The sequence below is a fragment of the Pleurodeles waltl genome, chromosome 5 (genome assembly GCF_031143425.1).
Source record: "Pleurodeles waltl isolate 20211129_DDA chromosome 5, aPleWal1.hap1.20221129, whole genome shotgun sequence".
In the NCBI taxonomy this organism is placed as follows: Eukaryota; Metazoa; Chordata; class Amphibia; order Caudata; family Salamandridae; genus Pleurodeles; species Pleurodeles waltl.
In genome coordinates this window covers 428541937-428565109 of record NC_090444.1, presented here as the reverse complement: position 1 = coordinate 428565109, position 23173 = coordinate 428541937, and the positions used below count along the sequence as shown (strand labels likewise).

Sequence of the window (23173 nt, the reverse complement as noted above, 5' to 3'; positions counted from 1 at the left end):
TGAGTATCAAATCTACCTTGCCTCCAAGGAGACAGGTGGCATCTAAAGGCATGTCCATGAGGGAAGCTTGGACATCCTCCAAAAAGCCAGACGTCTTCAGACAATTGGGGTGCCTCAAGGCCACTGTCATGGTGCCCTCTCTGCCTAGCGAGTTGGCCGTGTTAAGTCCAAAACAAATTGTGAACTTTGCTGCATCCCTCCCATTGTCAACAGCCTGAAAGAGTACGGCCCATGCCTTCTGCAGAATCTTTAGCAGCTCTTGCGCAATGGTGCCCCACAGGATGCAGGAATAACTGCCCAAAAGACATGCAGTGTTCACAGATCACAATGACAGGCTAGTGGAAGAAAACGCCTTCTTCCCAAATGAATCCAGCCTCTTCGACTTCCTATCCGGGGGAGTGGTAGGGAAAGAGCTATGGGAAGTTGAGGCTTTGACCACCAAGTTCTCAGGGGTAGGGAACTGTGTGGGGAAAGTTGGGTTCCCGGGAGCGGGCGATGGTGGCCGGCAATCATCCTATTCACAGGAGTCTCTATGCTGGTTTTGGACCAAGTACCCAAAAGGACATATATGAGGACATCACTGAACTGGAGTAAGGGTTCGGAGGTGGAGTCTCCCGGTTGCAGCAGATTAGTCTTGACTGCCACCGACCGTAGTTGAAGGTCTAGGACTTCAGCAGCCCTCTGCACCACCACCGCATAGGAAGGTCCCACCTCCATAGCCACGGTAGGGAGAGAAAGCATACCAGTATCTGGAGAAGTATCTAGTTCACTGGCTTCACCAAGATCCTCACGCCAGTACATTTCTTAATAAGACTGGTATTCTAAAGGGTCCAGCGACCCCTCCCAGTCTTCCCCATGGCCTGGTCCAAGGGAACAGAGCTAAGGTGTCTATCTAGGAGGCAAGGCTCCTGCCGGCAAAGCCGTCGGCATTGTGCGATGCCCATTTAGCTTCATGTCAGAGGTGGGGATGACAATGGTAATGCTGCGGCCAGTGGCACTGGGAGCGTTAATATGGGGACCGGCACCAAGGAAGGTCGAGATGGTATGACCGGCGCCGTCTGTATCCAGGACTGGATCCTTGGGGGCCCACTGGCGCCAAAGCTGTTGGCACGGAACCAGATGGAGTCCCTGTGGGAAAGTAGCACCTTTCTGGCCTAGTTACCCAAAATGTTTGCCTGGTGTCAGTGTGTTTTGAACCAGGACCCTAGTGTCAGTGCTCTCTCCATTAAATTTAGTTGCAAGGTAACTTTTACACCCCACAATTGGCATATTGGTGCACCCACGTAAGACCCTAGTATATGGCACTTAGGGACAAAGGGCACTGGTACACCAGGGGTCCCCCATGGGCTGCAGCATGTATTATGCCTCCCATGAGGGCCCATGCAAACTGACTACAGGCATGCCATTACAGACTGTGTGAAATGGTGCATGCACCTTTAACTCCAGATTTAAGAGAAGTCTTATATCATGGTCACTGCACTCTGACCCTGTAAGTCATCCCTACGGTAGGCCCTTTAGCCCTAGGGCTGGGTGCTTGGTTCTAAGAGTGAGGGCACTCCTGCAAGAACAGAGGTGCCCCTACAAAACCCAGACTCCATCCCCTGGGCTTTGCAAGTGCAGGGAAGCCATTTAAAGGTATGTAGTGGACACTGGTCAACACGAGTTGTCCAGCTACATAATGGCTTCACCAGACCTAGGCATGTTTGGTATCAAACATGTTGGAATCAGGCAACTACACCATTTTCAGTGTTAGATGCATAATACCATGTACCCTAGGGGTCCCCTAATGTCTGCCTGTACAGCCCTGCAGGGTCTGCATGCCAGCCTGTGCTGCTGCTGACCCCAGACACTATTCTGCCCTCCTGCTGCTGTAACTAACTCAGGCAGGAAAAGGCAGAACAAAGGATTTCCTGTAAGTTAGAGGTGTGACCACCTCTTCTTTAGAAACATGTGTCACTGGGCTGGGGTGGGGGTGCCTTTGAGCACCACCAGACTGCTTTGAAGGGCACATTTGGTGCCCTCCTTGCATAAACCGGTTTGCACCACTTCAGCAATCCTGCTTTGTTGCGAAACCACACAAAGGACAGGGGAGTGACCGCCCCTCTGTCCATCTCCTCCCCTAGGGAGATGCACAGAGTTCTGCCAGGTGGCCACTTGAACCGACGACCCCACTTCACCCCCACACAACTGGCTCCCTGGTGTAGGTACTCCACTGTTCTGGGTATCCACGGGTTGGGCACTATCTAGCCTCCCTTCTCTGAGGAACAAGGCCTAGAATGCACATGCTCCCTCATCATGTCGGTTGACAAGAGAGGAGAAGTAGAAGACCACTTCGACTTCTTGCTTTTCTTCTTGTGCCTCAACTCACCTGATCGTCCCGAGGACTTAGAGAGGGGCGACTTCGGACTCCGTGACTGGTCCAAAGACCTTCTGTTTGAGCGGGACCTCGACCTGTGCGGAGTAACTTGTCGGACCACTGTTAGCTTTAGGGTCCGCTTCCTCAAAGCCTTTGGATGCATGGCCCGGCAATTGGAGCATGACTTCGGGTCGTGGTTGTGCTCCAAACACCACAGACTGATGAGGTGTGGATCTGTCACCAACATCAGCTGGTGACAGGCTCCGCAGGACTTAAAACCTGTCTTCTGCAATAACATCCTTGACTCTAGATCAGTGTATGTTATGGTGCCGAAAGAAAAGAACAGGCGTTGGGGAGCCTGGGTGGCGCATAGATAAGGTACTGCGACGTTACTTCCGGCGTGGACAACAACAGACTCAGAGCTGACTGACGCCACCTAAAGGCACGCAGGGGTACTGCTCATGAAAAAATCTTCTGGATCCAGTCTGACGTCTGTGGAGAATTCAAAGATAAGGAATCTGCAGTTTGAAGTCTCTCTCAGAACATGAGGTGCATGGCCTCATAAAATCCCTTTAGCTGGGCGGGGATTGCTCTGGCTCCTGGAAGTTCAGGAAGATGAATAGACAGCCCAAGTGCAGGGTCCACCACAGAACTAGGCTTTGAGTGCCAAGGGCCCCACGTCTCTGAAAAAACGTGCAATGGAGTCAAAAACCTCTTTAACTTCTACTTCTCCTTGTGAGACTTGGCGGACTTTCCTGATGGTTACCGGGAATGGCTCTGCAAACTATCTTGAAACCTTCCTTGCTACGATATCTAGAACAGTGCTGGGTGGTGAGAAGCTTCAGAGACCGCTCCACAAGGTGCGCAAGGTATCTTAGCATAACAGATTCATCATCCATGTCGTGAAATTCTTGTGTTGACACCACACTACAGATATTTTATATTTTAGGGCATAACACTATCTGAATGACAGTGTGTGTGTGCTTTGATATTCAGGTTCTGTTGAGGTTGGTTAAAGTGAATAAATTCGGATATCTCCGGATCGATGCTGTCCACTGTAGCTCCTTTGGGTCTGGGAGGAATAGTCACTTCCTGCATAGTAAGAGTGTCTTTGTGTACTTGAATTTTGACAGTTTTCCTGTGATATCTCCATTATCTGACTGCCAAATTAGTTGTGGCCATTTTGAACCACTATAATTAATACAATGCTGGGTGCCATGACTTTCTCTAAAACTACCGAGATTAGTGGTAGTAGGGAAAAGAGAAAACAGTATGCAAAGCTTTTGTTCCAGCTCACTGACAGTGCATTCCCCAAGACATGAATTGTAATCCGTGGATATGAAGTACTGCCATTTTTTGTTTTCTGCTGTTACAAATAGGTCTATTTACAATGAGCCCCAATGTTGGAAAAACATATTTCCCAAAAATTGCTTTCATTCCTATTTGTGTGAGATTTTTTCAGCAACACTCCCTTTGCACCAGTGGGTGAAGCTGTATTCGCAGTTGTAACTTCACACTGCCCGAAAAGCAGAGCTTCATAAAAGTGCTACTCCTGCATGCTGACGTTAGTTTCCCAATATTTCTCTACGTTTTCAGAAGCGGAGTATCTTGAGCAAATTGCAAGCAAGTGTGCCAAAACCTAACTTGGAAACTTTTTATGGTGTTCAGGAGAACCACTCCAGAGAACAGGCAGGTGGGAGGGCAGTGAGCAAGAGTAATCCCCAGAAAGCGCTTATGAACAGAATCCTCTGCATAGTGTTCAGTTGGGACTTCGGTATCTTGATGAAAACCCCAGTAAGTTTACAAGCCAGGCCGTTATCCAGAGGTAGTCTGTAACTGACTACGACAAGCCTGCCTTGAGCAGCTGGTCGCCGAGGTTTAAGAATACATGTATCTCGACTTCCAAAAATGAGCTGCAGCCACTTACATCACTTTCATGAAAACTAGAGGGACAGCAATAAGGACAAAGGGCAACACAGCAAACTGGAAGTGTCCCAAACTCATTGTGAAATGCAGGTAGAGGCCTGGACAACCGCAGAGACAACATCCAGTCCCCTGGATCCAAAGCAGACAGCAACTGAGCATTCTGAATTTGTCAGTCTTCAGAAAGGCATTCAACGGCCAGAGGTTCAGTACAGGTCTGAGAAGTTTCTCCTTCTTCCGCACAAGGAAGTAGCATGAATAGCACCCCTCAATCCTTTAGGAGTCCTCCAACCCACTCAATGTCACTTTGGGCCAGCAGGAGTTTGACTTCTTGCATCAATACAGAGTTGCGGTCTGCCACAAATTGCTCTGGTGTGGGGTAAATAAGAGGTGGGGATAAAAGAAAAGGCAAGGGACCGGCCTCTCTGAACAATTTGTAAAACCGATCTGACATGAGTGATCGCTAGCCATGGATGAAATAATATATCCTGCCCCCTACCGTCTGGCACTGGGCATGGAGGAGGCTGAGAGTATTGGGAATCCTTGCAGCAGCAGAGAAAGTGTAGAAAGAATGGGACTGATTGTCACCACACCGTCTTCCCTGAAAGGTTTGAGTTTGCTGCAGCAAAGGATGCTGCTGCTTAGGGATTAGCCTCTAAACTTTCTATTTTACTGGTGGAATAGTCTGGATGAGGATAATAACCTTCAAGATCGAGCTGTGGCATGAGTATCTTTGAATTACTCGAGTGCAGAGTCAGCCTTTTCTCTTAATAGTCCAGATTCATCCAACAGTAAGTCCATAAGGGACACTGGGACAACTCCTGAAAATCTGTCTGATCGTATCCAGGTATACCTTCTAAGCACTATACTGGTGCCATTACCACGGACTATGCAGCTGTCTACTTTGGATTGCATAAGTCAGTGAAGCCCTGATGTTGTCTGGGATGGCCCACAAGACCTCACTGGCCATGATCCATAAGGTGTACCTTCCCAGAAGTCACTCCATGTTAAAAGATCGTAAAGGTGGGCTGGCTGAGGAAAAGATTTTTCTTGCCTAAGGCACTGATCGGTTTCGTCTCACTATCCAAAGGTTCAAAGGAAAAGCATATGGATTGATTTTACCGGAGGAAGCCTGTACCACAAGGCATTAGGGTCTCATCAAAAATTAGGGTAGCTGGAGGCTGGATTGTGCTATCTAGCCACAGTTTGGCTGACCAAAAGGACTGGCATTGCTTAGACTGAGCTGCTATGCGAGTGTGCTTAAGGGCCATCTTAAGTTATAGAAGTTCATATTAGGGGAGACCTGTCTGACGAATATCAGTCTATCAATTGCCTTTAATTTCCAGAGGATGCAACTGCAAATCTAGCACTTCTGCTGCTCTTCAAACTACTACGTCAAAAGAGGCAATTTCTTCCACTGGTGGACCACGTAGTGAGTCCAGCTCTGTCTTTGGTGAGGAATCTTACCCAGTAGCATTTTTCAAGCCTAAGTAGAGCCATATATCAGTGTAATAAGGAGTCAGCAGAATTTCCACCTCCTCATCATCATCAGTGTAGTGATGGACATTAGCAATGCCCTAGACCACATCGGAGACGGAGATGAAAAGGACAGCTAGCCTCTGATAATCCAGATGTTGAGAGAGAGACTCAGGCTGGTCTGGCTATACAACCAATGCTCACACCTTAATTACTTCTTAGCTTGATGTGGACCTGGCACGGGTAGACATTATCATGAAGACAGAGACCCGTATTGTGACTGGATCCAGTACCAGCACCGGTGGTGCCAATATCAGTCCCAGCACGGAGGGAACTGATGTGGACCCTGCAGCTGGAGCGTAAGTTCAGATCCGCTTTGATAATCAGGAATGGGACCAGAGGGGAGAGTCTGCATCAAAAATGAGCCCACTCAAGGGAGTGCTGCTGAAGACCAATGCAGCTCAGTGGGGTCTGAAGGCGTACCTAAGAGAGCCTGTAGAATCTGGAAATTTTCCAGCATGGCCTCCTTTAAGAACGCTATTTGATGCTGGGTTAACAATAGCTGGGGGAATTAAGGAGGCAGACAACTAAATGCAAGACAGGAGAAGATGCTGGTCCCTCCAAGTGTTGCCCTCATCGCTTCTCTGCATAGTCATGGTGGAATGTACTCAAGTGTCGCTTGGCTTTCTTGCACTTATACTGCATTTTCCGCTTTGACTTACTTGAAGACTTCAAGTAGGAACAGAACTTCTTGAGTGAGCAACCCAGTGACTATGACCAAGAATGGCCTTGTGCTGGACCTGTGTTTCTAAAACAATAGTTATTTATGCTCACTGTGATGTAGGGCTTCAACTTCTGCTCCCTGACCACCTTTGGGTGCAGGTTGCTGCACTTATCATGGCCTCAAGACAAGACTGGAGTTTAAGCATCATAGATGCTGTGTGGGTCTTTGACACAAAACCCAGGTCCTGCACTCATGGCACAGCTTTAATCCTGTCATTTTCAGAGGAGACACTGTCCCTCAAACACTGACTGGATAGTTTTGGAGTTGTCCGAAAACTGACAAAATGGGAAGAACAGCACTGGAATTGGGTGGGAGGGCATGGAAAGGCATGACCTGACGTCAGCTCACAGGGGTGGTGATGCTTATATGTGGCTCTGCTCCATCCCTTCCAGGGCAGTGTGAAGTTATTGTGGAGCCATATGGCGCCACCTACCAGAACACGGGAAGTGCTGCTGAAAAACACCTCCAGACCCAGTGTGACCTCTGGGTATAGTCTAAAGGTGAGAATCTGCTGTTAGAACTATCCATCAGAATGATGGATGCTGCCATATGAGGAGTGTAAGAGTGTAGGTAAGCCCCACTTCTGGCATGGTTAACCCCCCCATATCTGATGTAATTTCGACTGAAAGAGCACTAGGTTCCTGCAAACCAGGTTTCCCAGTGCCAGATCTCTTTCCCCTGAAACTGCACCGTTGTTTCCCCCCCAATTGGCAAAACTTTTAGCACCCTCTGCAAGTCCCTAGTAAATGGTACACCTGGTACCTAGGGCCAAGGGTAATATACAGGGTCCTGAAGGGCTGCAGCACTAACTGTTCCATCTAAGTGACCCCTCACCAAGTACATGACAAGCTGCCATGATAGGCTGTGCATCTTGGTGCAGACAAAAGTGAAAACACAACATGGCACACAGCCTGTGTGCCGTGTCCCTAACACGGCATGTAACATCTGTAAGTCACCCTCTAGCAGGCCTCACAGCCCTAAGGCAGTGTGCATTATATTACTTCATATCTGCATGTCTATGTCAATTCGCAGACATAGTAAGTGACCAGGGAAGCCATTTTAAATACATGTGCTGGACACTGGTCACTACGAGTTCCCCAGCTACACGATGGCTTCACTGAAGATAGGGATGTTTGGTATCAAACATCTCATATTGGTGAACCCACACTGATGCCGGTGTTGGATTTACCAATGCATGTACCCAGAGGGTAACTTAGAGGTGCCCCCTGAAAAACTACCAACTACTAGTGTGTTAACTGCCTGGTCCTGACCTGTTCAGTCACCTTAGCCATGTTTCTGACAGATGAGAGCCAGCGCTCTCTGGGGTCATGAGATGAAAGCCTGCACTGGGTGGAAGTGGTGACACCTACCCCAGACAGGTTGGACATTCCAGGGTAAGAACTTTCAAAGGCCTAGTCATCTTTGTAATGCGACTCAAGTCTCTCCAAATGGTGGAGCTGACCAACCCCTTTCTTCTGAGCCCACTTTTGGTGGCAAGGAAGGCGGAAAAAATAGGCAGATTTGAAGGTGTGCCCACTTCATGCCAGTCCCACCCCTAAGGTGTAAAAGCTGAAGTGGACACCACTTTTTAAATTCTACCATCTTGGTTTGAAAGGAATTAGGCCACTAGGATCAGGTTTATGCCCACTTCCCAACGGAAGTGGTCATAGGAAGGGTATAGTCCCCCTAAAGGTGGGCAACCCACTGGCTGCCACCTGGCACTCCCTATAACGCCTCTGAATTGAGAACTTAGGTGGAACCCCTGAATCCTAGGACTCAGATCCTTATGACCTAAGAAGAAAAGGACAAAGAAGAGACGCATCTGCAGAAGAGAAGAAGAGGCAGCTGACCTGCGACCAACCCAGCTGGCCTGTCTGCACTCCTCAATGGCCCCTGCACCAGAAAACGCCTCGTCCTGCAGCTGAACCTCCAGAAACCTGGGAGGACTGCATGCCTTCAAAAAAGACTCAAGTCTCCCGTGAGCAGCAGACCTGCTCTCCAACCAACTCTAAGGAAAGGACTCTGCAGCCTCTGGAAATGCAAAGACCGACACCTGAAGTGTCCACTGCACACGCCATCATGACCCAAGTGGGAGTGGACCTCCAGTGCCAGCAAGGTTCTAAAGCTGTCTAGAGTCGGAGTCCATTTTGGTTTCACCCTTCCTGGACTTCCCAAAGTCGCCTGCAGCCTCTGCACGCAGGTCTCTTCTCCCCCAGCCTCTGAGATGAGAGAAACCAGACACCTAAAGCAACCACTGCACCCGTCACCGCGAGTTGATGTGGACCCTTGGTGTCACTGACATCCCCTAGCTCCCCTGAGCTCGACCCCACTGTAGTTTCAACCCTCCGGGACACCACAACAACCCTACAGCCTCAGGCCACAAGACCCCCGGAACCGCATGTGCTCCTGGACAAGGAAACCCAATTCCAAAGGACACCCCTGCATCCGTTGCCACTGGTGGAGAGGACCAAAGGTGCACCTATATCACCCCAAGCACCCCACATTTGGGACCTACCTGTTGATTGTTCCTGACTGGCTCCCCAGCCTCAGCCTAAATCCACAGAGACCAATCCCCACTGAAATACATTGGTCACCCAATGCTGTACTACACCTCTGCACCCAGCCGCCCCAGTGCTCCCTGGAGTGACCGGTTGGTGTGCTCCTGACCCTTGCTCATTACTCACTTTAAGTCTAAAGACTGGTCCTGTGAGTCATCGTAAAGTACTTGTTTGCTGAATGGGTTTTCCTTCCATAGGCTAAGAATGAAGAACTCTGAAATTGAAATGTGTTGATTTTTGCCAGTGAAAAGCATTTATGTTTAACAACATACTTACCTTATAACGAAGTTCTTGGGGTTAAAGTGCATATAACAAGAGGTGTTATTTTTCTAAATTGGTCTTGGATTTATTCTTTGAGTGTGTGTCTCATTTATTGCCTCTGTGAGTACAACAAAAGCTTAGCACTACCCTCTGATAAGTTTAACTGCTCGTCCACACTAGCACAAAATAGAGCATTAGTCCTATCTACCTTTGCCTCTGCAAACCAATTGGGGATCCACTAGGCTCTCTGCATGGTGTACTTCTTTTTAGAACACCACATAGAGAGCCACTTTCCTACAAAGAGGAACAAGAATCCCAACCATTTGAGGATCTCTCAGGCTATGAAGAAGTCCTTTAAGAACCACACTAACTTGGTGGATGATTGTCTTCTCTAGCTAGAGGCAAATATGGATGACACTGAGGTGCCTCTTATGATCTATTTCCTCTTGGAGCCAGTGACAGAGGCCTTTTCCTAATAGAGGACACTGACATATGCTTAAAGAACACATCCTGTGGCAATGGTAGAGTTTACAGTTCTTATGGAGCACTTGTTCACCCAAGGGTTTCTGGGAACTGAAAACGCAGATACAAGATCTAGATTGAAGGCACACTATTATTTGCAGGAGTAAAGCAAATTCCTCAATGCTTTCTGAAATGTCTGAATATAAGGCTTGCTAGGCATAGCAGGTGGGAGAAGATTCCAGTGGGAGGTCACTGCTACCAAAAGGTGAAAGGTTTTGTGGCCACAGAGGATTCCGAAGAGGATCTTCTGCTGGAGTCGCAAAAGAAACAGGCCATAAAGGTAAAACTCTCAACACCGTTGATCTCTATGTTGTCGAACAATGCTTTGAAACTGAATACTTCAAAGTCGAATTATGACTTAGGGAAGATAAGTTGTGATGCTGAGTGGGATGGCAGTGTCATGGTCAAGAGTCTTTTGATACTTAATATCTCCCTGACACTGATATGTTGGTGACATCTCAACATTAACTTCAATCCGGATCCCTGCTGCGATGTGGGGAACAGGTTGGGCCCATACCTTTTGCTCAGACCTCTGACTTCGAACTGCAGCTCCCATGCCAGGAGAGATGAGACCGATGATGCCTTCTTTTTTCCTACTTTTAGACCTACTCTTCATGGCTCCTAATTTGTGACAGTCCTCTGCAGCCAGGGCCTGCATCACAGTAGAAAAAGACGCTTCCCGAGTGGCCCTGTCCTCTTCCTCCTCCTCCTCCTCCTCCTCCTCCTCGTCATCCTCCTCCTCCTCTTCCTTGTCCTTCACCAACATGTCTTCCAGATTTCCCCTCTGTCTAATCCCCTATCTTTGAGACATTTTAGCACAAAACTCACAGTCCTCAGTGGAGTGAGAAGCTGGAAGGTACCACACAAAGGCATCAAGAGACGGAGAGGCAGCTTTCTTGTCATCACAAAAAGCACACTTGACAAGTAAGGAAGACATTCTGACAGTAAAATTTGGCTTAAAAACCAAATAATGCCTGGATCTGCTTTCACTTAAGAGGAATCATCAAATGAAGGGACAGGATGCTTTTTAACTCTTCTGATGGTTATCATTTCAGGCCTCATTTCTCTTCACTGTCGACTTGATTAAGCACCTGGTCAGGTTAAGGTGCTGCAACGTAAATTTGTAAGAGGATTTATTTGGGAAAAATGATAATTGCAAGCATAAATGTGGCATCTAGTAGGCTTTGGAAGGTGCACCCTGGCGCTGGCTTTGCTGGTTACTGCACCTGATTTGTAAGTAAGTGATAAAAGTGTCCAGGGAGCTCACAGGCAGCAGGAAATTATTCTATCACTTATGACCACCAATTCAAGATCCTACAAAGCAGAATTAAATTGTGATGGATGGGTGTACATTTTAAGATTTAAAAATAGCCCATTTGTGCACCGTAATGCAATCTTTTCATACAAGAAAAAATAACACACTGAACACCATGAGGAACAATACAGACTTTGGACTGATCTAGGAGGAGATTTACAATGCTACATACAAGCCAATGACCATAAGAGGCAAAAAAACAACAGCTGAACGGAGAAAACCCAAAGCCCACTCGTAAATACTGGAAGCAACATAGCATGCAGACAGTTGTGCTGTCAACCAGACATCAAGGTGCTTATGCTTCTGGTGACAACTCCTAAACCCCATCTACCTTTATAAAGTTCCCTCAAACACTGGTGATGGAGCAGTTCCTCAAAGTTGGTTAAACAGAGCTGACTCACAGGAGGTGGCACCAAAGTGCTACATACACCTGAAGCGCCACCTAAATTATCAGGCATCAATAGATCCTAAGGTAACAGACAAAGGGACATTATACATCTGGTAAAATTACAGGAGGTAATAGTAACTTGGACATTTTCCTCCTGATAAGACCGAGTGACATCATCAATAAGTAAAGCTTTGCCTTATGTACGCGTTTTGCTTCTTAGAATTAAACTCTCACCGGTATCCCCATTTATATTACCTATTTCTCTGTAGAAAGGCATTTTATTGATTAAAATGTTTCAAGTGCAGAGGAATATTTCAGGTTCACATGTATCTTAATAATTTGGTATTTTTTAATATAATTCCAAGTCCTACATTTTTCTACCAATTGAGCGAACCATGACAGATGTAGCTTAGCTATACAAATTAAGTGATAGATTTTTACCTGACTGTAAGAGCTTGTAGACAAACACAGAAGGTCTCTTATAATGTCTTGATGTATTGTCTTATATTCACAGCCTTCAACCGTTAGTGTTCGTAGCTTTTTAAACAAAAAATAGCAGAAACTACTATTAATTTATAACAGTGCATTTAATTGTGAAAAAGAGAAATGTAATGAGTAAATGTGGTTGAGTTATGGTTTTCACAATGTTTTTATACCTCATGCTGCAGCATGACTCTGTCAATCAGCAGTGCTCTGATGTGTTGCTTTCTTCCATGAAGCTGTTAAAAGAAAAGTTGGGTTACACAATGTACATCTCAGGAGGGCAAATAAACTGACAAGCTCTTAAATTAAAAACAGGTCAAATTCCTTCTATGCATATATGGGGACCAAAGCATGGTTGTGGGAAAATATTGGCAATATGGGTCAACTGGCTTTTTAGGTGACAAATTTCCAAACGTATATCCTAACTCACTTTATTTTTTACTTAAGTGGTCTGCGATAATCAGCCAAAACTTCGAAAACAACTGCATAGCAATAACATTAATTAAATACTTCATCAATAACTGTGTACAAGAGCAAAATGTTGCATTTCGGTTTTGCCACTAAGACCTGAAAATGTTTAAAAAACGAATTTACATCAGAAGCAGGATAACTGGTAAATATCTGCTTTTTCCATACACCAGGTTGTGCTTACCACCAACAGATTGTTTTTTCTCCCTCGAACTGATTGCATTGTACATCAAGTAAAGGTGATTGCTTCATTTTGAAAAATGATAGATACAGTGGCTGATTTAATCTTCCACTCTCAATGCTTACAACAGGTTTGACTGAAACACAACACAAAACTACTGTGTGGGTCTTCCATTTTCAATTTAAAATCTACTTACTGAAATTGAATTATATGTGATTGTATTGCATGTAATTGCAGTGATAGCACTTTCCAACCCTGAAGAAGCAGTGAAGGGTTTTACACCAGCCATCACACTGCTCCTGAACCCAAATTATGTGGTTAATCTAATGGTTTTTGACTACTGTTTGTTACTGGAATTAGTCTTCAGCTCTCAAGCGAACCATTCCATGCATTCACTCCTGTTTTTTTTAGGTGGATTAAATTGACAAGAGCTAGGTGTGCACATTAATGGGGGAAGTGGTATACAAGTTCATGCAGATTGCTGGCAGAGTTAACAGATGGGCTAGAGAATATCAGGTTTTGTGATTTGCAAGGGTTCAACTGAAAAAGAAGAGGTTTATATCTTTAAAATGAATTGTGGGTCAATTGAAGAAATACATTAACAAAGATTAAAGCAAACATGCACATGACAGAATAGGCTGTTCTCAAAGAGAGGAGGTAAGGCATGAAAAGTAAGAAGAAAATATCTACACAAAAAGGAGAGCCAAAATTGTGAGGTTTTAAATCAAGGTCAGTTTTTCATGTCATATTTTAGTTATTTAGCAGATGCTTCTTGAGACAACATGAAATTTGAGGACACACAACAGTAAAAAGAATCATTATCTGTTTGTAGCACTAGATTACGAGTTTTTGAAAGGCACCCAAATCAAGCAAAAAGTTTGCTCACTGCTAACCTACCACAAAGATAACCATTCCAGCAAGGTCAACTGATCAGCCCAGGAGTCAAAAGCATAGAGTAATGGCTGGGTGAATAAACAGAGAAATATCAAGAGCTTTATGCTGCGCTCAAAGAAAGCAGTGAAACTCTGATCACAGTAATGTGAGAAAGTTTATAGATAAATTGTGCAAACACTGAAAAGGTGATTTCAAAAATGCTGAAAAGGATGCAAAGTGTGATCCATTTTGGATGTCTCTGCATTGGCTGTGTATGTCCCAGTGTTGTGCTTGAAGCAAATTTCAGTTTTTGGACTGGCTGTCTGTGTGGTCCTGACAGTGTTCTACATGCACTGCACACTTTTGATTGACTTTGTGTGCCCCCAGCACTGTGCTCCAAATCTCATTTGTTTCCGGATTGACTGCCGTTGCCTCAGTCTTTTGGCTAAAACACAATTGAGGTGGCGCACATTTCTGACTCTTGGTTGGCCGCATGTGTCCTAGCTCACTGATCTATACACATTCCAGTTACTGTGTGACCCTACCCTAAGCCATTTGGACATTTCAGCCTTCTGGCTGTTGCTTCATGTTCTAGTGATTTGTTCCAAGCATAACCCGGTCTCCCTGATTGGCTGCATTAGTTCCATCTTGGTGTGCTGCACAGGTTTCAGCACCAAAAAGGTTGTGGGTCCCAGCACTTAGTTGTGTAGACCTGTGAACGGATGTGTATGTCTAGGACCCTGCTCTTGTATATTCCTGAATGGCTGCCTATGTCCCAGCACAGTGTGCTATGGATATTCCAGTCTCCTGATGGAGTCTCCAGAGGAAAAGAGAGAATGAGAAAAAGGGAAAGAGAGTGTCTGAGCGTTCCCGTATGTCTCCAAATATATACAAAACTGCAAGTGTCAAAAATATAAAACTCAACTAAAAGGGTTGAAAAGCATTATCAAAAAGACAACTTCTACTGCCAGGATTTGCCACAGAAGGTGACCCACCTCAAAACCCTTGCCTACTACAGTAATTCCTGAAATCCCACGTAACACAATAACTGTCACAAGGCTTTAAGACAGTGCAATAACAATCCACCCATAATGGCCTATTGCACTGAGCATAGGATTTCCCCCAAAGGTAACCATCAAGTAAACAGTGAAAACATTATAAATAAGTACGAAGTTACAGTTAGCAAAACAATGTACACCACTAATAAGAGTGCCTAACAAGGATTCTCATGTGGCATACCTTTTATTCTGAGGGTGTATTAGGGGGATAATCAACACCAACACCCTCACCAACTATTGCGATAATCTGGGAGATTAAAAGTATAAAACTATCGCTCAACATGTTTGACACAGTGTCATACCAGTCCATCATTGAAGGTGTATTGGCTGTGAAATATTTATTTTCAAGATAAATAAGTCATGCATACCTCATTTGCATCAATTTTTCATAATAAGCGAATGAAACCTATGGCATTTGACATAATATTTCACAATGAACAAATCAAACCTATAGCCTTTATAACTGGCTTGACATTATTACCAGTTAAGGCCAACTGGGTGGAGCATAAGCTTCCCCACAAGGAAAGGGTCAGACATACATTCATAACATTGCTAGTATGTCCAAAATTACAGATGGCAATACAATATGTGAATCCTCTAAGAAGGCCTAAAAAGATTATCACAGGAAGAATAGTGCCCTTGTCCCCTGGGTTTGTCAAAGGAATAAACCAGTATCAAACCCCTTCTGTGATAATCTCTGGGGTTTCATTAAAGAAAGTGTATTTCTTCCGGCTCTTCTAAGTGCAATAACAGTCCACCCTTTAACGCCTTATGGACTTTAACCTATGCTTCTCACAAAAAATAAGTTAGACCAACTGCATTTGTCAAAACTTTTCATAATGGACAAGTTACTTACCTTCAGTAATGCTTTATCTGGTAAAAGACAATATCTAGTTTGCAGATCCCTAACATTAGGAATTCCCCAGGTGAAGAGATTTTTCTCAAGCAGTACCCCTGCATGCCATAGATGGTGTCGATCGGCTCTGCGTCCGTCGGCATAATCCATCTGGATATGATGTTGCGAGTCCTATATAGGCGCCACCCCAGTGCGCTGACGTCAGTTTTTTTTCACGACTTTCCCCACCAGAAGCTCAGAGCCATGAAGAACACTGACCATTGGTACGTAAAAGATAGGGCCCCGAAGGGAGAGTCCCTGCCCCCTAAAAATCAGTTTGCAGAGTCGGGAGGATGGGTGGGTTGGTAAGGAGTCTGTAACTAGATATTGCCTCTACAGACAAGGCTTTACAAAAGTCCATCTGACACATACATCTAGTTGCAGATTCCTTACCTTACAATAGATACCCAAGTAATATCATCCGCGGAGTCGGGTCAAATAGATACCCAAGCAATATCATCCCTGGAGTCGGGTCTGCAAACTAAGATCATACCAGGTCCTGCAGGACCAAACGTATGAAGTGCCCGTCCATAAGAGCCTGATTGTCCAAGCAATATTGTTTGTTAAAATCGTGTGCAGAGATGTCCAAGTCGCCGCCTGACAGATGTCAAGGACTATACTCCACATGCTAATGCAGTGGTCCCAGCAGCTGGTAGAACGAGTACACAAACTTTCAGGTGGTTGCTTCTTCACCAGTGGTAGCAGATTTGAATGCAGAGAACAACCAACCAGGAGATGGTCTGCTTCTGTACTGCACAACCTTTCTTTGCACCCGCATAACCAACAGAGTTGATCATCCAACTATAACTCTTTTGAACGATCAAGGTAGAACACCAATGCTCTTTTTGAGTCCAGGCAGTGGAGTCTCTCCTGCTCCATAGAAGGATGTGAAGGTGTGTAAAAAGCAGGCAGAAGTAATAGCTACAAGGAAGGCTGTTTTCAAGGGGAGAAGCCAGAGAGGGCAATTGTGGAGACGCCCAAACGGAGTTTGTCAGAACCAAATTCAAATCTCATTGGGGCATAATAAATGGGGAGGGAGGAAACATGAGTAAGACCTTTGAGGAACCTAGTAACAATAGAAGACTTAAAGAAAGTTGATCAAGCAACCTAAAAAAAAAAGAAATTGCAGATAAATAACCTTTGAGAGTGCTCTGCTGGGCCAGTGAAAGGATAAAGAACACAACCTTAGACAGAGGGGCAGAAAGGGTATCAATAGATTTGTCTGTGTACCATGCCTCAAATTTATTCCAACAACAGGTGTATACTGTTTTGGTGGAGAGATGCTTGACTGCCAAGATTACATTACAGACTTCGGACGGACGGTGAAAATCTGTCAATTGTCGCTGCTCAATCTCCAAGCAAGAAGGCGGAGGCTGGACAAGTTCGGGTGGAGAACCCTCCCTTGCTGTTGCGACAGAAGATCCTCCTGAAGGGGGGTCTGATCGGAGGATCGATGGCCATGCTCAGAAGCTCAGGATACTAGACACATGCCCAGTCAAAACGGATTACTTAGGCCCGATCATTCCCTGCGCTGATGGGCCCCGACCACGGCCATCACTTTGGTGAACACCCATGAGGTGCTGGTAAGGCCAAAGGAGCACACAGTTAACTGAAAGTGCTTGTGGCCCACAGTTAACCTCAATTAACGTCAGGCAGGATGGGAATATTGAAATAAGCCACTTGTAAGTTCAACCCTACAACCCAGTCTCCTGAGTACAGGTCAGATAGTACCTGAGTGAGCATTGTGAACTTCTCTTTCCTGAGTAGGAGATTGAGGGACCTAAGGTCTAGGATAGTGGGGAGGCCCTTGCCCTTTTTGGGCACCAAAAAGTAGCAAGAATAGCAACTACAATGGTGGACTGGCCGACCGCTGGCTCCCTGATCCGGTGGATCACACGGCCCCGGCCATGCAAAGGCTGGGCAGCATGCGCTGGGTGCCATCAAAGGGCATGTCCATAAGATTGGCATGGACATCCCCCAAAAAGCCAGACGTTCTCAACTAGGCATGGGGCCTAAGGGCCACTGTCGATGAAATTGCTCTGCCCAGTGAGTTGGTCGTGCCAGTCCACATCAGACCATAAACTTTGCTGCATCTCTCCCATCAACAACTGCTTGGGAGTCTGGGCCTCCTCCCGGACCTCTGGCAGCACTTGTCCAGTCAGCAACGGATTGTGAACTTCACTGAGTCTCTCCCATCGGCAACAGCCTGAGAGAGTACAACTCGGACCTCTTCAGGGACCTGTGGCAGCACTTGTTCAACTGTATGCCACAGCGTGTAGGAATAACAGCCCACAAAAGCCTGTAGTGTCCATGAACCGCAATGCCAGGCTGGCAGAAGAAAACATCTTCCTCCCAAGTGCATCCAGCCTCTTGGATTACCTATCCAGGGGTGCAAAATGGAACGTGCCATGGGAGGTGGAGGCTTCGATAACCAAGTTCTGATGGATGGGGTGTTGCATAAGGAAACTTGGGTCTCGCCCAAAGCAGGGCGATGGCGGCAGGCAACTGTCCAGTTCACAGGAGCACCTGTGCTGGATTTGGACCAGGTAGTCAGCAGGGAATCTGAAAGGGCTTCATTGAAGGGGGGCAGGGGTTTAAGGATGAAGCTCCAGGTTGAAACACCCTCGGTCAGAAGGTTAGTCCTGATGACCACTGAAGGCAAGTCAAGGACCAGAACCTCAGCTGCCCTTTGCACCACAGTAGGCCAGTATCTGGGGAAGTATCAAGTCCACTGGCTTCACCCAAGTCCATACACCAGTCTATATGATCTTGAAGCTGGTAGTTTAAAGGGTACAGCGAATCCTCCCATTCTTCACCATAAGCTCGCCCATAGGAAAAAGGCTCAGGATCCGAAATAGGAGGCACGGCTCCTGTCTGTGCGGGAGTCAACGTTATACGCTGCCCATCTGGCTTTGTCTCGGAGTCAGGAATGAGGACGGTGCCACCTGAGGGCACAGGCAGCGCCGGGGATGGTCGAGGCGGTACAATGGACCCTGTCCCAGATCCAAGCATGGATGCATGGCTGCCACTCTGAGCCGAAGCTGATGGTGCGGAACACCAAGGGGCTCCGCGGGGCCTGAAGGCGCACCAACAGTGTCAGACTGCCCAAAAATGAGGCACATGGCCTCACAGAACTCTTAGTTAGGCAGGGTTTGCTTCAGCTCCCGGAAACTCAGGGAAGCGCAGAGTCTGCCCAGATGCAGGCTTCTCAGAGGGAGGCTTAAAACGACGAAACTCCCAGAGTTCCTTCTTCTCGTCGGCCGACCGATGAGGTGAAGTCAAAGAAAGTTTCCCATTCTTCAACTTCTTCTTGTGCCTTGACTTACCCAATCATCCAGAGGACTTTAAGTGGGACAACAATGATGAAGGACTCCGCAAGCGCTCCCGGCCGCCATCAGCTTCAGAAACCGCTCCCTCAAAGCCTTCAGATGCATGGCCAGGCACTTGGAGCACGACTTCTGGTTGTGCTCTAAACAACAAAGGTAAATGAGGTGCAGATCAGTCACTGACATCGCCCAATGACAGGATCCGTAAGGCTTGAACCTGGTCTTCCTAGATGACATCCCTCGATGTACCAGGAGGTAGAAACTCAACAAATCTTCGACAAACAAAAAGTCAAAGAAGGCCAGTCAAAAAATGAATTTCGGATCAGCACTGACTGGCATGGAAAGAAAATAATGGACATCAACACGTCTGGGTGGTGCCTGTAAAGGACCCACGATGTCATATACTTCACAGACAGCCCCAACAACAGATGGCGCTAATGATCGGCGCCAACTAACAGTGCGCAGGGTTCTGCTCAAGAAAAATCTCTGGATGCAGACCGATGCATGGGGGAAATTCAAAGGTAAGGAATCGGCAAATAGATGTCTCCATCAGATAAACAGATCAGGCCTATGACCCTGACCATTGGTTTGTAACCATAATGAACTCAGTGCTGCTGTAATGAGCATATGATTTCCAAAAGACAAAAGTGCAATACTACACACTTTTTCAGTAAAAGCATTCATCTGCCAAATGAAATTCTATAATCAAGGTAATCAAACATGTAGGTGAAGACAAAACCCCCCTCTCAGTCGAGCTTCGTAAAGTTCTTTCTCATCAGATAAGGTCAGATGACAGCTGTCACACAAAACCTAAAGATTAGGATGACATTTGGAATGAGAAAGGTAAGCAAAAGCCAAGACCTGGTAAGGAGAACCGGGTAATGATTTGTACAAATACCTTTTTTTGCGTTTATGAATTAATAGGGCTGTCCTGTGATTATTTGAATTGTGACGCAAACAAATTATTTCATATGTTTGTTTGCCTGATCACATTAGTATGTCTGTTCTTTTGATTTTACCCATTATTATGGTTGTTAATAAGCACTGTATCTTTTAATTTTACATACTAGCACATTTTGTCATAAAAAAAAATCATTTTTGTCATTTGAAACTAATTGTTTCACTGTAGGGACTGTTGTTCCTTCAAAAATATTATATACCCTTCGTCCCCATGTACCCATAGGTTTCTCTTATTTTCTTTAATATAATCTAAGAAAGAACAGCAACAATTTCATCTTGAGACTTGCATGCAGTAACAAAAGGTAAAACAATATTTCGTCTGGCGGAGGAGAGTGAACTTTTGCTGTAATGCAGAAAAGGAGATATACAAAAGAAGGGGCCAGGCTAATAAACAACTACAGATCTGGGGCCCCTGGACTTTGTATACGATGTAAACTGTTCACCAATACAATACTACTCTGGAAGGAATAATAATATGTTCACCACTCTATGGCTGGGTAAGATGGGGTTTGAAGAAAAGTCCAACAACAAATACTACTCCAGGTAGCACTTGAATAGCCAGTCTCCAGGTGGGATCAACAGTGTGCTGAGAGCAAATCAGGGTTCACACTGAAGCTACATTAGTCTCTGAGGGTGGGGTAGACCTAGCCACACTTGCTGCCTTGCCACCTAACATGCAAAGATACCAGCAGCAGCTCTTAATCTATGGAACTAGAGTAGAAGCCCTGAGGGATACAGGTGCCAGTGTCACAATGATGACAGACACATTGGTTTCCTCAGGACAGCACCTGGCTGGACAGACATCCAGTCACCAATGCTGACAATCAGACTAAAGTCCATCCAATGGCAATGGTAACTTTAGAATAGGGAGGGGTCACTGGCCTGAAACAGGTGGTAGTCTCCTCTGCAATTCCAGTAGAATTTCTGCTAGGGAATGATCTGGAGTCCTCAGCATGGGCTGAGGTTGAGCTCAAGACCCATGCAGCCATGCTGAGTATCCCTGAACTGGTGCGTGTCAAGACAAGGGCACAATGCAGGGCTCAGGGTGAAAAAGAAGTGTTGGAGTCTGGAATAATGGCCCAACCTTCCATGAGAAAAGGAAAGAAGACTGGGGAACCAGCTTCAACACAGCACAAGAAACAGAACCTCTCTTCCCAGGAAGATGTTAGATCCCCTAAGGGAACTGAGTCCATGGAGCTGGAACCTTACCAGGTTGATCCCTTGGGCCCAGGGGGACCCTCAAGGGAACAGCTGTGTAAGGGGCAAGAGACTTGTCCCTCTCTTGAAGGCCTAAGACAGCAAGCAGCTAAGCAAGAAAATGGTAATGTCAATGGAACCCACAGGGTCTATTGGGGAGACGGACTCCTTTACACTGAGGCAAGAGATCCCAAACCTGGTGCCACTAGGAGAGTGGTAGTGCCTCAGGAGTTTAGGGAGTTCATTCTGACCTTAGCCCATGACATTCCCCTTGCTGGGCATTTGGGACAAACCAAGACATGGGAAAGATTAGTCAACCATTTCTACTGGCCCAATATGTCCCAGAAGGGAAAGGAGTTTTGCACCTCCTGTGTCAACTGTCAAGCCAGTGGTAAGACACGTGGCCATCCAAAGGCCCCCCTCATTCCACTTCCAGTGGTGGGGGTCCCCTTTGAAAGACTAGGAGTGGACAGTCGGTCCACTTGAACCTCCCACAGCATTAGGGAACCAGTATATCCTAGTAGTAGTGAATCATGCTACTAGGTACCCTGAAGTAATTCCCCTTAGGTCCACTACTGCCCCTGCAGTAGCCAAAGCACACTATTTTTACCGGAGTGGGATTTCCTAAGGAGGTGGTTTCTGACAGAGGTACCAACTTCATGTCAGCTTACCTAAAGCACATGTGGAATGAGTGTGGGGTGACTTATAAATCCACCATACCATCCACAAACCACTGGTCTTGTTAAGAGATTCAACAAGACATTGAAGGGCATGATCATAGGGCTCCCCGAAAAACTCAAAAGGAAATGAGATGTCCTCTTGCCATGCCTGCTTTTCGCCTACAGAGAAGTGCCACAGAAGGGAGCAGGGTTTCCCCCTTTGAGCTTCTGTTTGGCCATCCTGTTTGGGGACCACTAGCACTTATAAAAGAAGGCTGGGAGAGACCTCTCCTTGAGCCTAAACAAGATGTGGTGGACTATGTACTAGGCCTACGTTCAAGGATGGCAGAGTACATGGAAAAGGCAAGCAAAAACCTTGAGGCCAGCCAACACCTCCAGAAGATGTGGTATGACCAAAAGGCTGCTATGGTTGAGTTTCAGCCAGGGCAGAAAGTCTGGGTTCTGAAGCCTGTGGCTCCAAGGGCACTTCAGGACAGATGGAGTGGCCCTTACCCAGTTCTTGAAAAAAAGAGTCAGGTCACCTACCTGTTGGACCTAGGCACTAGCAGGACCCCCAAAAGGGTGATCCATGTGAACCGCCTCAAACTCTTTCATGATAGGGCAGATGTAAACATGTTAATGGTTACAGGTGAGGTCCAGGAAGCTGAGAGTGAACCTCTCCCTGATCTCCTCTCCACTGACCCCAAGGATGGTTCAGCGGATGGAGTGATTTATTCAGACACTGTAGGAAGTTGGCTCTGTATGTGCTATTTCAAAGTAAGGAATAGCATGCACAGAGTCCAAGGGTTCCCCTTAGAGGTAAAATAGTGGTAAAAATAGATAATACTAATGCTCTATTTTGTGGTAGTGTGGTCGAGCAGTAGGCTTATCCAAGGAGTAGTGTTAAGCATTTGTTGTACATACACATAGACAATAAATGAGGTACACACACTCAGAGACAAATCCAGCCAATAGGTTTTTATATAGAAAAATATCTTTTCTTAGTTTATTTTAAGAACCACAGGTTCAAATTCTACATGTAATATCTCATTCGAAAGGTATTGCAGGTAAGTACTTTAGGAACTTCAAATCATCAAAATTGCATGTATACTTTTCAAGTTATTCACAAATAGCTGTTTTAAAAGTGGACACAGTGCAATTTTCACAGTTCCTAGGGGAGGTAAGTATTTGTTAGGTTATCCAGGTAAGTAAGACACTTACAGGGCTTAGTTCTTGGTCCAAGGTAGCCCACCGTTGGGGGTTCAGAGCAACCCCAAAGTCACCACACCAGCAGCTCAGGGCCGGTCAGGTGCAGAGTTCAAAGTGGTGCTCAAAACACATAGGCTAGAATGGAGAGAAGGGGGTGCCCAGGTTCCGGTCTGCTTGCAGGTAAGTACCCGCGTCTTCGGAGGGCAGACCAGGGGGGTTTTGTAGGGCACCGGGGGGGACACAAGCCCACACAGAAATTTCACCCTCAGCAGCGCGGGGGC

At 46.1% G+C, this 23173-nt stretch overlaps 1 protein-coding gene across 1 annotated transcript in view; it reads right to left on the bottom strand.

Moving 5' to 3' along the window:
• Window positions 1-23173, bottom strand: part of PSME4 (proteasome activator subunit 4) — a 1396200-nt gene that overhangs the window by 860512 nt on the left and 512515 nt on the right. Inside the window, exons 25-26 of the mRNA XM_069234194.1 lie at window positions 12240-12302; window positions 12025-12120 (exon numbers count right to left, since the gene is read on the bottom strand). Coding sequence (XP_069090295.1) covers window positions 12025-12120; window positions 12240-12302 — 159 coding nt within the window. The remainder of the gene's footprint in view (window positions 1-12024; window positions 12121-12239; window positions 12303-23173) is intronic.